This window comes from Aptenodytes patagonicus, chromosome 8, assembly GCF_965638725.1.
Source record: "Aptenodytes patagonicus chromosome 8, bAptPat1.pri.cur, whole genome shotgun sequence".
NCBI classification, from domain to species: Eukaryota; Metazoa; Chordata; class Aves; order Sphenisciformes; family Spheniscidae; genus Aptenodytes; species Aptenodytes patagonicus.
The window spans coordinates 24781786-24795334 of record NC_134956.1 but is presented as its reverse complement, the minus strand read 5'-3'; the positions used below and the strand labels follow the sequence as shown (position 1 = coordinate 24795334).

Sequence of the window (13549 nt, the reverse complement as noted above, 5' to 3'; positions counted from 1 at the left end):
TCCTTCCTCGGCGGGGTCTCTCCAGTCCGCCCTGCACCCAGTTGACGTGGCCAGCGCGTGCTTTGCCTCGGTGACGATTTCTCTCCATAGCTGTCCCCACCCCTTGTGTGTTCCTTGTGTCACCCATCCTGTCACCACCTGCGTGCCCTGGGGCGAGGGTAGCAGTGAGGACCCTCACGGCTGTCGGCCGTGCTGGCCGGCTGCGCAGCACGAGGTGTTCTTGGCTGAGTGCCTCCATTGTCCAGCGCTGCTTCCACCCATCCTGGGAGGGAAGATCAGACAGCAAGGATAACCCAACCCAGCACCCTCAAAGGATCAACAAATCCCCCCACCTTCCCTTTTTCCGCACATTTTTGGTGGTCGTTTTCCCCCGTGGCTGAGGGCGAAGGTAAAATGACTCATAAGCTCCCAGAAAGTGTCTCCCAGTGGTAAGGACTGGCAGCCTCGAACTGAAATACCGTGCATATGGGTGGCTGCGTGGGAGGGTAGATGTGCTATCCTCATCCTTAAACAAAATACATTAATAATAACCAGCCCAGCTGGCTGATCTCAGTGCCGACTGCTGATAGGTGGCTGAGGCCCGCTCGTACAGCTCGGTACTTACTGGGAGTCTGAAGGCCCCTTCCCGCAGCCCAAACTGGAGGGAGGGTTAACCTGCAGGGAGGACAGGCGAGAGCTGTGTGTCAGTGTGGAGCCGCAGGCTTCTCCCTTACCTCTGAAGGCACCGGGAGAGGAGACGCTACAGCTTGCACGCTGCCTGCGACCCATGCTGGCGCCCGTCTGTGCTCGGCGAGGGCCAGGACCGTGGGCTCAGCTTCCAGTGTTGGAGCAAAGTGATTCCTAAATGGCTGCTGAGTGGTTTCCTCCAAACCATCGCTGATAACATGCAGCGTGTGGTCTTCGTAAATGTGGGCCAAAGTATTTTCTTCATTTAAGCTGGGGTGAACTCAGATGAACTCAATTAATACCAGTGCAGTCCCAGTGAAAGGGGGCATTTGGCCCTGCTCATCCCAGGAAATTACCCGGAAGGAGAGATTTGAGGAGAAGAATGAAGAGATGTGGACGTGGGATTTGTCCCGAAGAATACCTCCAGCTATCTAGCTGCTGATCCTCCAAAATCCAGCACTTTGCTATTGCCTGGCTGCTGGAAGGATTTCCAAAGGAAGCGATGCCGTTCCAGTTGCTCAGTGTTTAATCCTGTGCTGAAGAAAGCTTTAGTGAAAATACTGTAGGAAGCAGTAATGACAAACTGTTGGATTAGGTAAACTAATAGGCGTTGTCTGGCTCCGATTTATTCTCTTAGGTTCTTTTAGTGCAACCATAAGCCTAAGGGCAATGTTTATAAACAGTGCACTGTCACAAGTAATAACAGGCTGACTGACAAAGCCAGTAATCTCTTTAATTCTTGTAATTATTCCTTACTTGAACTGATTTTTAAAAAAGTAATACTCATTGAAGTCCAGCACTGTGGAGGAGGAATTAGCCGCAGTGGAAATCTATCTGAGCGGACGGGTGTCCTGTGCCAGCGGAGACTCCTCGGGGGACAGTGCTGTGCTACCGGGGTTGTCCTCGAGGCTGGGGACGACGCGCTGCTGTGGAAAACGTGTGGCCCCGTGGAGCGCAGGGCTGCGGGCGGCTGCCCGGTGCCCCCACGCCAGGGCGGCTCTCCCCGGAGCCTGGCCTTCCCCCCGGGCAGGGGCTGGCGTTGGCCTCGGGCTTCCGCAAGTGCCGCAGGTTCAGGGAGGGAAGAAATCAGAGAGGCTCCTTCTGCCGGTCGCTGAGGCTCGGGTGCAGCGTGCCAGACGGGGCTTGGGAGGGAGGGTGGACAGCCTGAAGGCCTGGGTTGGACCTTGCTAAGCTGCCATTGCATTTGAGCGTTCATGGCCTCCGAAAGAGATGCTTACCTCTAACTGAACTTATCCTTGCTTAATCTTTTCTTTTTTTCCCTGCTCTGCTGCTTTTTTGTGTTCTCAGAGGAAGGAGGAATGCACGAACGAGAAATCAGGTATTTACTGGAGGCCCGTCTATGAGACAGAGTAAATTAACCAGAGAGATGCAACTGTACTCTACTGGAAAAAACAACCAAACAAAGCTCCTAAGGAAAATAAACATCCACTTAGGCAGTCAGACACAGCGCACATTCCCCCTTGAGCTCCTTCCATGAAGGGCCTGGAGAGAAGCAGCTTTGAAACAAAAGCCAAAACTCATTACAGGTTCAGTTACAGGCAGTTCATTTCACACACTGTGGTGTTTTGTTTTTTTTTTCTAGCATCTGCTGACAATAGCTCGCTCTTTAGGTGGAAATACTGTTGTAAGCTCTGTTACTGGAAGCTTATTTCATCAGACAGGTATAGCACAAGTTTTATTTCAGCTCAGCATTACACCTTTGAAATGGAATAGCTGTGATCCCGTTGCATCAGTCCCCTGTCTCGACCAGATAGTGAGCAGCAGTCTTTCACACACTTTAGTGAAAGCTTTTTTTGTGCATAATTGACTGCACATAGTATATTCAGCACTTTTTGATGGCTTGATGTGTGTAACGCCTCCTTTTCTTGCCTGTCCTCTTACTAAACTCAATGGCACTGATTTTCAAATCTCTGTTTTTGCAATCTTTAATGCATTTCTCGTGCTTTGTTATCAATAAACCAGTAACTTTTTACTTTTTCCTTTCCTTTCATGAAGGATTCAGGACAGGCTATTCCACTTGTAGTAGAAAGCTGCATTCGTTACATCAATTTGTACGGTAAGTTGATTCAGTAATACCAACAGAAACTTTCTGCAAAAGAATTAGATACTTGTAGTTAGCAGTGAAATATAGTAGAGATGCCCGCAGCCCTCGCTACGTGGGCTCAGGTTATAATTACAATGGCATTGACTGTGATGTAGCATTGTATGACTGAGAAATAATTAGGGCTCGTTAGCACTTATTCAGGTTAAATTGTTCTCTCAGGTCCCAGGCCAACAGGAGCCCTTTCAGGGCTTTGGTCTGGGGGGCCTTGATTGGAGAATATGAGCAGAAATGAATCGTAGCAGGCTGTGCCCTTCCTGCTCTCCGAGTCTCTCTCCAGTTGCATTGACTCCTAGCTTCTGCTGTTCTTTACCAGAAAGTACTGTGTAACAGTTACACAAATCTTTTCTAAAACGTTGTTCCTTTCCAGGCCTTCAGCAGCAGGGCATTTTCAGAGTTCCTGGCTCCCAGGTGGAAGTCAACGACATCAAGAATTCGTTTGAGAGAGGTGCGTTGGCAGGATGTGCAGCTGGGACGCCACGTCTGAGCAGAGATCGTTGGTGGGAGTTTCAGTGTGTGTGCTGGGTGCATTAGACATTGTGTAAAGCCTGTGCTAAAGGCCGTTCTGCTACGAGATATGAGGAGGTTTTCTCCCCTTCTAGGTATCTCAGTATTGTATCTCCAGCAATAGTGGAGAGTCACTTACGGAAAGAGTACGAGAAGTAGCGATAGGTGCAGAGATCTCTTCCATAGTTGTTAATTAAGAGCATGAAAGCCTCAGATGAGAGCCATAAAATAGTTTGTTGGGGATCCATTTTCCTCCTTCCTGCAGTGGTTTATCAAGGGAGGAGCAGCATTGCCACGTGTACCTGGTGGCAGTGTTGGTTGTAAAGTTGCCAGTGGTTCTGTTGAGAAAACCACATCGAAGGTGTAAGGCTGGCAAGACAGGGCAGAGCAATCCTGCTGTCACCGAGTGAAATTGAAGCTGTGAAAGGGACAATCTAGATGGGGGTAATGGCCTCCATGGCATTAATCTGTGAGCAGCATGGAAGGATCAGGGTGAAGGTGGCGAGGCCAATGAATAAGGCGGTGGTGAGATTATCAAAGGCTGGAGGATTTGCACATCCAATTTAAGAGGAATCGGTATCCAAATCCCTTAGGTTTTGAAAGCCTTTTATAGATTTAAGTCTATACAATGCTATCCAGAACCATTCGGTCTATTCCAGAGGCATAATTGCATCCTCCAGCCAAGCCTGTCTTCTCAGGCTTTCACCCACCATCGTTTAGATTTGCTCAGCTCTCTGAGCTGTTCCCTTAAATGCAAAAATGCACTGGGCTGGAAACTGTGAAGGAAAACAGATTAATAACATCTTCATCCTCAGGAAAGGTTTAAAATTTCCACAATAAACTGGGTTTTTGTAGGTAGGGCTATAGCATGTCTCAGCATGATGCTATGTAACAGAGTACCTTATTAAACTCTCCTCTTGCTGGCAAAATGCTTAGCATTACCATTCCACACACAGGAGGGTTTTCTGAACTGTGGGAAACTTTGGGTTTCCACTGAGTTAGTAAAAAACACTTGTTGTGTTAGTCCAACTTGATAGTAATGCTGGAAATAAAAACTCTTCTCTGGGCAGGTGAAGATCCCCTTGCTGATGATCAAAATGAACGTGACATTAATTCAGTGGCTGGAGTCTTGAAGCTGTATTTCCGAGGACTGGAAAACCCCCTCTTTCCTAAGGAAAGGTTTCAAGATTTGATATCTACTATAAGTAAGTACATGTGACAGCTCTTCTCAGAGAACAGGGTGGGACAAGAGAAGCAATAAACGGGGGGCAAGTACACCTGAGTTTTGCAAATAGCAGCCTATATTGTAAGAAGGGCTATAGGTCTGCAATGGAAGTTGTTAGGAAAAGACATTAAGAGTGCGCATTGGCAGCGCTGGAGGTGAGGGAGAGATAAAACATCTTGCTATGGCTCTTTTAAATTCTTCCTAGCAATGAAGCTGGTGAGGGGTCTGGAGAACAAGTCTGAGGAGTGGCTGAGGGAACTGGGGTTGTTTAGCCTGGAGAAAAGGAGGCTCAGGGAAGGACCTTATCGCTCTCTACAACCACCTGAAAGGAGGTTGTAATGAGGGGGGTGTCAGTCTCTTCTCCCAAGTAACAAGTGATAGGACAAGAGGAAACAGCCTCAAGTTGTGCCAGGGGAGGTTTAGATTGGATATTGGGAAAAATGTCTTCACTGAAAGGGTTGTCAAGCATTAGAACAGGCTGCCCAGGGAAGTGGTTGAGTCCCCATCCCTGGAGGTATTGAAAAGACCTGTAGATGTGGTGCTGCGGGACATGGTGTAGTGGTGGACTTGGCAGTGTTAGGTTAAGGGTTGGACTCGATGATCTTAAGCGTCTTTTCCAACCTAAATGATTCTATGATTCTATGAGAATCACCAGAGAGTCATCCCCAAGCTTAGGCCAGTGGGCTGCACATGCAGCAAGCCCATATGCACATTTGCAGGTTGCATGAGGGGTCATTAGTTGCTTGAACAGGGTTGGTTGCTGTCCTGCCTGCACAGATCTCTGCGCAACGGCAGTTTCTGTGCCTGCCCATCATGTGTCAAGCGGCCGTGCCTCCTGGGACCCGAAGGGGTTTTGCTGCTTTAGCTCAGTGTCTTCTACTAAACATAGTGAAGGTCAATAACTCTTGGCTACTCACAAGGCTTCTCTGACCCCTGAGGTCTGCAGAATTGCTTTCAACCTCACTCGGTCAGCTGTTCTCCATGTGTTTGCTATGTGCATTTCCCATCCCAAAGTAAATCAGAAAGTGCTTTGGGATGTGAGCAGAGGTAGAAGCTGAGCGGTTTTAATCATGAAGGGTCTTGGACTGATGTCAGGGAGAGCCTGGTTGCTTCTTGTTCTGTCCTGAATTCTCCTCCCAGCTCCACTTGTTCCTCTGCAACTGAAGAAACAGATATCGCAGCTGGGGTTTCTTTCTCTCACTACCTTGTAGTGATGACATTTATTTATTGGTAAGTTGTGGAAATTACTCCCCTGGGGGAAAGGAAGAAGGCAGAATGAATCTGATGTTTCAGAGATGATGGAGGAGCATGTTGCGCGCTTTGGCTGCAGGATGACTTTATTTTACAGAAGAGGCATCGCGGTTATTTGGATGTTGCATGAGGAGTCATTAGTTGCTTGAACAGGGTCTCAGTACGTGGGTAGCTTCAGGGGACTGACTGGTGAACGTGTGCTGAAGTCCTTCATTTGGCTTTCACTGCTCATGGCTCCTTCCCCCCTCCTTAATGTTAATGTGCATAACTGCTAGGGATTTAGTGATGTCAAGAAAGACAGATGATATCTAGAGGGGAATGATGCAGGGATGGGCTTGTTCCAGAAGGAGAAGAATTTGCTCTTATTTTTCAAGAACAGTTGTTTTATATAGTAGCTTTAGGAAATTCGCTGTTGTCTTTCAGTTTTGATGTGTAAAACGGCGCAGCACACCTGTAACATGGCAAACAAAGGAAGCTGTTTCTGCACCAGTTTTGTGCCCTGGACACAGAGTTTTAGCCTGGCTTGCAGCGCTTGCTTCAGCTGCCCTCCCTGAGGGGCTTGCAGCAGGCAGAGCGGGGGAGCCTGAAAGGGCACAGCCTGCAGAGAAGGGGACGAGTCCCCTTCGGTGCCAGGAAATGTGCCTGGTGCTTGGTGATGTGACTGTGTGCTTGCAGATAGGCTTGTGCTTTGGAACCATCCCTAATTAATGCCAATTTGCACAACTTATTAAGCTTTTGGGAGCTTTTCATTGCAAACATCATCTGTTAATTTTCTGGATAGTATTCTCTTCTCTCTTTATTTTTTCTCATTTTAGCAAGAATCTTCCTTTTCCTCAGCTTTCCTTTCTTTTCCTGCTGCTGTTGCTACCTTTCGATTAAGGATAGATTTAAAATGAATTAAAGTGCCTTGTTGCCATTAAAAATCTGACCTTAAGTGCATCTGACTTTCTGCCACATAAATATAGGCTGTGTAATAGGTGTCACAACCTAAACAGATTGAAGAAACCTTCTTCCTTTTGAGAACCACTGCTTAGTGAAATGCCACCCTTGCTGTAGGATGTTCTGTCTCACTGTGTAATTACGGCGGAAAGGTTAAACGCAGCCGAGCGGTTTGGGCTCTCCACCGCAGTGCATCACAAAGCCACCTTGATTTCCCTTGGCTCCTGGTAAGGTATTCTGAGCGAGTTTTTTGCAGCAGGTGCTGCTGTGCATGTCGCCAGGCCTCTGAGTGCCCCTGGAAGGCTGCAGAGCCACATCATTCCCTGCCGCTGTGATGGGGAAGCCAGGCTTGCCGGTGGCAGGTGAAAGGCTGGCTTTTCCTTTTGCCTTATAGGGGACTGAGAGTTTACATTGAAGCGTCTCTCAAATGCACATAGAAATAGATGGATAGAAAAGGCACTTTGTTTGCAAAGGTTCATTCAGGGGTGTGCCTGTATTGTCAAGTGATTGATGATTACTCCATTAATTCCTCTGAATTACAGCCAGTTGAAACATTTCTGCTAAGTGAAAAAAGGCAAGTGCTTCAAGACAACTTGTTCCTCTGGGTTTCAGAACAGATATCTATTGTTGTAGGTTTTTATCCAGTTCTTATTTATTTGATTTTTTTTTTTGGACAAATATCCTCTTAAGTGAAACCAAACTGAAGAAGTAGAGAACCCGGTAAGCAGTAACAGGGGATAAATACATTCCTCAAAAGGAAAAATTTCCAAAATGAAATATTACAAAGATTTCAATCTTTGGACTGAAGCTGAATTTTGCTCAGCATTTTTGAACAAATGACAGCCCAGCTACATGTTGTCAGTGAATTTTATTATGATTAGCAAATGTCAAAGTTTGAGCCAGCATAATAAAGTAAGCATCTCTCCACTGATGTGGCTTATTCCATGCATCGGAGGCTGACTGCTCGCAGGAAAGCTTTGATACTCTTTGTCTGCTTTCTGTAAAATAAAAGCCGCAGGATTAACTATGTACATAATATATTGAACAGATACTAGCTTAAAAAAAAAAAGAGTAGCTTTGGGGGCTAGAATGTGCTGCCAGCTGCTGCAGGACCCCTTGGCGGGTCGGTGCTAGAGCGGGGCTCTTGCAGCTCTGCAGGCGAAGGAGGCTGCTGCGCAGGGGCTTCAGCATCGTCCTGGTGCAGGGCTGCAGGAGGGCTGGGGGGCAGTGCTGGGGTCCCTGGGTGAGTGAGTTGGCACTGAAAGCAGGATAGCTCTAAGTCGCCCTCCTTCCTACAGAAGGAAGCTGGTTTCTGATAGCAGCTATGGGCTTCGTGCACTGCTATGGAGAGAAGTGAATCTTAGTGCTGACTCAGAACTGGTTCAGATTAAATCCCCATTAAGACCAGTGGGAGACTGGAGCAGAAAGGGCTCGGAAGGACCTGATGGGTAGCCCATAAGAGTAACGTGAATAAAAACCTCATTTAAAAATCTGTGCTAGAAAACCAAGTAGTGCTCCATTTTCCAGTGCCATAGTGACTCAAGCTTTTGAGAAGTAGAGTAGTTGTTGAGGAATGAACTAAATAATGTATAAACAGTTATTTTAAAAAGAAAACCATGGAAATGTCTTTATTTGCTGTTTATACTGAATCTGAACATATGTATGAATTTACCCATGGAAGAGCACTATGCCTGATTCTCTGCTTGCACTTTAGTGCCAAACCAGTGGATCAAGTCTGGAAATGGGCTATTGTTTTCCTTGGTAGTGGGCTACTAGATCTGAAAACAAGTCCCTCTGGTGCCGTGTTGTCTGGTCCTGAGGAGGTTTAAAGATGTGCTTTCTATCCATGTGTTCCAGAAATCGAGAATCCCACCGAGAGAGTGCACCAGATCCAGCAAATCATCGTCACTCTGCCCCGGGCTGTCATCGTTGTCATGAGATATCTTTTTGCTTTCCTTAATCAGTGAGTCTTTTTTCTTTTTTTTTTTTTCTTTCACTGAGTTTCTCCTTGCCCTCAGGGCTTCCCTGACTTTGTTGCATGAGTCCTTTTTGGTATTGCCATGGAGAGTTGTACTTGCTCCTTCCTCAGCCTTGCCTAGCCGTGGCTGTGTGTTCAGGGAGGATGTACAGCTCAGTGATGATTGCTTTCTTGGGCAGTGGAGGTTTGTTGGTGGGAGATTTTTCTGAGGGAACGGGGAAAGTCGGCACTGCACCTCCCTAACGCTTGTGCTTGCAGCTTGTCGCAGTACAGTGATGAGAACATGATGGATCCCTACAACCTGGCCATCTGCTTTGGGCCCACTCTGATGCACATTCCAGATGGGCAGGATCCGGTGTCCTGCCAAGCCCATGTCAATGAGGTCATCAAAACCATCATCATTAACCACGAGGGCATCTTCCCCAGCCACAGGGAGCTGGAAGGACCTGTCTACGAGAAGTGCATGACTGGAGGGGAGGAGTACTGGTAAGGAGCGGGGGCAGGACTTCACTGTTTGCAGAACTTAACCCTAACAAGGGTATCTGGCTTTATCTTCTGGCACTGTACATTGAGTGAAGCTGTGACAAAATGCAGGGCTTTGGCTTGATTCCTAGTAGACGGAGAATTGACCCCAGCTCACATGAGTGTAGGATAAGGGCTCTTGGGAGCAGATCCCTGAGAGGACGGGGTGTGAGGAGAGCTTTGGGAAGTTCAGACTTAATATTAAGGGCAGCTGAGCACAGTGCTGGCGTGAATTTGCCCCTCTGCAGAAGGGGCATGCCTTTTGGCATGTATTCCTGTTAAATGTTATGAATTAGGTGTGCAAGTGATATATATTTGATATGCTTGTGCTGTTTTACACTGGTTAAGAATCTTACTCCATATGAGGCTGTCTGCGTGGTTCTTAATTATAAATACCTTCATAAAACTAAGAGGATTTTGCACACCTAACCAATTAGTCTCTACTTGTATACATCAGTTTTGCTTTTCATTTTAGCCTTGCCAGTGAAAACAGAGGCAGTTTCACTGAGTTTTTATTTTCATTTCTCTCACTCATGCTGACTCAGCATTATAAACCTCAGTAGAAACTTCAGGAGAAAATTGTTTCCAATATGAATATTAATATTAAAAAATCTTTTAGCTGCAGGTTCACAGAAGTGTGTTCAGAGCAAAACAGAATTTTAGGTCAGTTCTAACCAAATTTTTCTTAGGTTGGAATTTTTGAGTAAAGTTCCATAGTTCCATCATAATTGCATTAGTTGGATGAAATCCCTTAGCCCGAAGTTAACCTGAACCTTCCAGTTCCTTTTGTTTTGTCAGTGTTAGAAGACAGATTGCGTTAGCCAGGGATGGGATCAGCCGTGTGCGATTGCATTGCATCGCGTCTTTCTGGTGCACAATTCGCCCTACTTGGTATACCCAGGATAGGAAAACGCCATAAACAAACTCCCACATTAGAAGTGTAAGTGATATTACACATTTGTCTGGAGGATGCTGGAGTTCTAAACTGGCGTTCAGATCTGAGTGTTAACAAACCAGTATTTATAACAGACTTGAACTGATTTGTGTGCAAGTTTTATACATTTCTGAGACCTAATCTTCCCTGATGCTGATCACCTGCCACCATCCTTACTGATGCAAGCGGAGGATAAAATACTAAAACTCATTGTGAATGAGTAAGTGGAACATTTTAACTTGGTATCACTTTATATTTGTTTTGCCAAATATGAGTAAGATGCAAGAGGAACAGAACGTGATGTTCTGGGCCTGAAGATTGTGGTGCGAGTGTCTGCTGTTCTCAAAGCAAGTTCAGAGATCTGCTCTGATGTAAAATGACCATCTCAGTCCTATAAAAACTAAAAACGTAACTCTCAAGTGTCACCGGGGCCAGAATTTCCCTCAACAACTCACTTTTGCTAAGTGCCTCGGGAACAGAATCTCATTCTTTCTTTGAAAGCACGGTGTATTTTATTTCAGTGACAGCCCGCACAGCGAGCCAGGCACCATTGATGAGGTTGACCATGACAACGGCACGGAGCCACACACCAGTGATGATGGTGAGCACAGACAGAAAAATTGGGTCTGTGTTAGGAAAGCAGTGTGCACTTCACTCCTAGTCAGATTAGGGGCTGGACTAGCGGCTGGCACTTTAGTGGGGGACAATGTTTCTGTGTGCTTGGTAATGCATATGCATATTAATAAATGATGCTTATAGGTATTCATCATAGGATGTGCATGGGCCTTCGCAGTGGTCTGACTTCATGGCAGGGTACAGAGGTTGTTTTTTTGGAGCTGGAGATTCCATTAATCCCATATATGACTTTTTTTTTCCTTGTCATCTGTGCTTACATGCAGCTGTGCGATGGTGAGGACACGCTGTGTGAAATGGCTCACGAGAACAGGAGGGGAGACAGGGGGGCTGACGTGGGGGGGTGGGGGCAGCTCTGTTCACTCCGGGGCCCTTGGATGCACTGGACGGGGAAAACAGTGAACGTGGCCCTGTTGGGGGCCCTCTGAAGTGAGGGGGTCTTTCAGCTGGTTTCATTATGCTGTGGATCATCCCCTGTCGAGCAGCCATCTCCTTGGCAGAAACTAAATGCCCCTGTATTCGAGCGAGCGGCGGCCTGGTTTTCCCTGCCGTCAGTTCTGTTTCCTTTGGTGACGAAGTACCCGCCTGCTCATTTCTGCTCGTGTCAGGCCCATGGAACTGGCCGGCTTCGGAGGGCGAAGCAGCATGTGTTGTGAGCCAGGACCATAGAATCATAGAATCATTGAGGTTGGAAAAGACCTCTAAGATCATCGAGTCCAACCGTCGACCCAACACCACCACCCACTAAACCATGTCCCTCAGCGCCTCATCTACTCGTCTTTTAAATACTTCCAGGGATGGGGACTCAACCACTTCCCTGGGCAGCCTGTTCCAATGTTTAACCACTCTTTCAGTAAAGACATTTTTCCTCATGTCCAATCTAAACCTCCCCTGGCGCAACTCGAGGCCATTTCCTCTCGTCCTATGGGATGGGTGCAGCCGGGTGTAAATCCCTTGCAACTGTACATCATCAGTGTTCCGTAACGCTCTGGAGGAGGCTCAGGTCCAGCTTCCTGTAAGCTCGTGTCTGCCTGCGCTTCTGTGTAAACCAGCTTGGAGTTTCACATATGGGCTCTCAGTAAAAGCTTTGAAGCTCACAGCGATCACAAAGGCAGGCATGGAAATGGGGGCGCTGGCAGAGCTGGGCAAGAAGCACGTTTGCTCCAGGACGCGGTACCAAGGCAGGAGGAAGCGCTGTGCTTCCTGCGCCCTGGAAGCACCGGCAGCTCGGCCACGGGGCCAGTCTGGGAGACCCTGCTGGCACTGCTGAGCGGCGGTGAACGTGCAACCCCACGACACCGTTCAATGGCAGGACTGTGCCGTGTGGAAGGGCACTGGGGAGCTGAACACCTCTTCTGCTTTCCTGATGGCCGCTGTTTCCTTGGATGTGTCCTGCCCTAACAAAATGCTGATGCCTTCCGAGGCTGGTGGGTGGTGGGAGGGCTTGCCCAGCTGGCTGGCACTGCGGGGAGGGGAAGGGTGCAGCTGGGCCGGACAGCTCAGGACCTGCTTTCAGCTACAGACAGGAGCCGACAGGACTAGAAGATGAAGGAGAGCAAGCTTCCATTTAGCCAATTTAATGCTTGGGTGGTCACATTAATAGCTCTGATTGGAGTTTCTGGGTGATTAACTGTGGTGCAAGTGTGGGGAAGAGGAGCAGCTTTATTTTGTGAATTTACATATTCCTTCTTCACCTCTCCCTCACCCCATGCACCCTCCCTGCTGGGAAACTCAGCATTTTATCAGGGCCGTGAGAGCCCTCCTGGTTGCCTCCCTTGCTACGTTTCCTCCAGAGCATTCCCCATTGATCCTGCTGTAGTGCTCCCAAACACCCTGCTGCTCGTATTGGTGTGGATGTGTATTTTAGGCTGGGGAAAATCAGTCTGCTGAAGCGACCTGTCCTGTCCCACGTGAGGTGGGGAATGGGGCAGGGGTCTGATGCAGCATCTCCCATGTCCTCCTCCGGTGTCTCCTCCTCTGTATGGGTTTTGTCGCTGAGCAGAGCAACGGGTCGCATCCTGATTGCTGCTGATGCGGAGCCTGTGGTTAGTGACGAGGCAGACGGAGCAGAGCAAGTTTCCATGTTTTAATAAGAACGTGACAGATCTGGAGGAACTGAATTTTCTCTGTTTAGCTTTGTCATCGCCCGTCTGCCAGTCTCCACGTGGGGTTTAAAATGATCGGGTGTCTCAAATAATCAAGGTACATTAACTGCTTGCTTGCTGGCTCCGATAGTGGCTAGAGGTAGTTGGGTGGTGGCAGCCTGCTTTTTCACCCCGTCTCGAAGTGAAGTGAGTTGGAGTGCAGGTTGCTCCTGCCAGTGTGGAGAGAAACGCTGTTGCTGCTTTGCAATCACTGCAGCGGTTTCTCTGGGATTCAGTGCTCCCAGCTGGAAACAGATTTGCGGAAGAGCTGGGCTCCTTCACGGGCTCCTCAGTGCCAACGAGGCTTCTCTTTGGGTGCACCAGCAGCTCCCGCTGTGATGTCCTTGTGAGGCCAGGGGCTCACAGGTTCCTGGTGTGCTCATGACCTCCCAAAGTGAAGTCCTGCCTCAACCGTCTTGAATTTCAGGCCCTGAGCTCCCAATTTGTGAATCCTTGGTGTTTGGTAGACCTTAAATTAGAAAAAGTGGAGAAGCGGTGAGGTAGAGTGCTGGGAAGGTCTGCAGATGTGGGGGTGTGATGCAGAGCAGCTGCCTGGCCAGAGCTGGTATTGTTTCTATGGGGATCCCCATCATTTCTATGGGGATTTTTTACTCATCAATAATTCAGG

At 47.9% G+C, this 13549-nt stretch overlaps 1 protein-coding gene across 3 annotated transcripts in view; it reads left to right on the top strand.

The window, feature by feature from the left end:
• SRGAP3 (SLIT-ROBO Rho GTPase activating protein 3) overlaps positions 1–13549 on the top strand; it is a 134699-nt gene that overhangs the window by 112239 nt on the left and 8911 nt on the right. For 2 of the 3 annotated variants that reach the window (XM_076346723.1, XM_076346725.1), the window contains exons 13-18: positions 2683–2743; positions 3159–3236; positions 4366–4500; positions 8568–8673; positions 8947–9174; positions 10666–10745. In XM_076346723.1, the coding sequence (XP_076202838.1) occupies positions 2683–2743; positions 3159–3236; positions 4366–4500; positions 8568–8673; positions 8947–9174; positions 10666–10745 (688 nt within the window). Of the gene's footprint in view, positions 1–1974; positions 2006–2682; positions 2744–3158; positions 3237–4365; positions 4501–8567; positions 8674–8946; positions 9175–10665; positions 10746–13549 lie in introns of all 3 variants that reach the window. The other variant, XM_076346724.1, reaches the window with a different exon arrangement.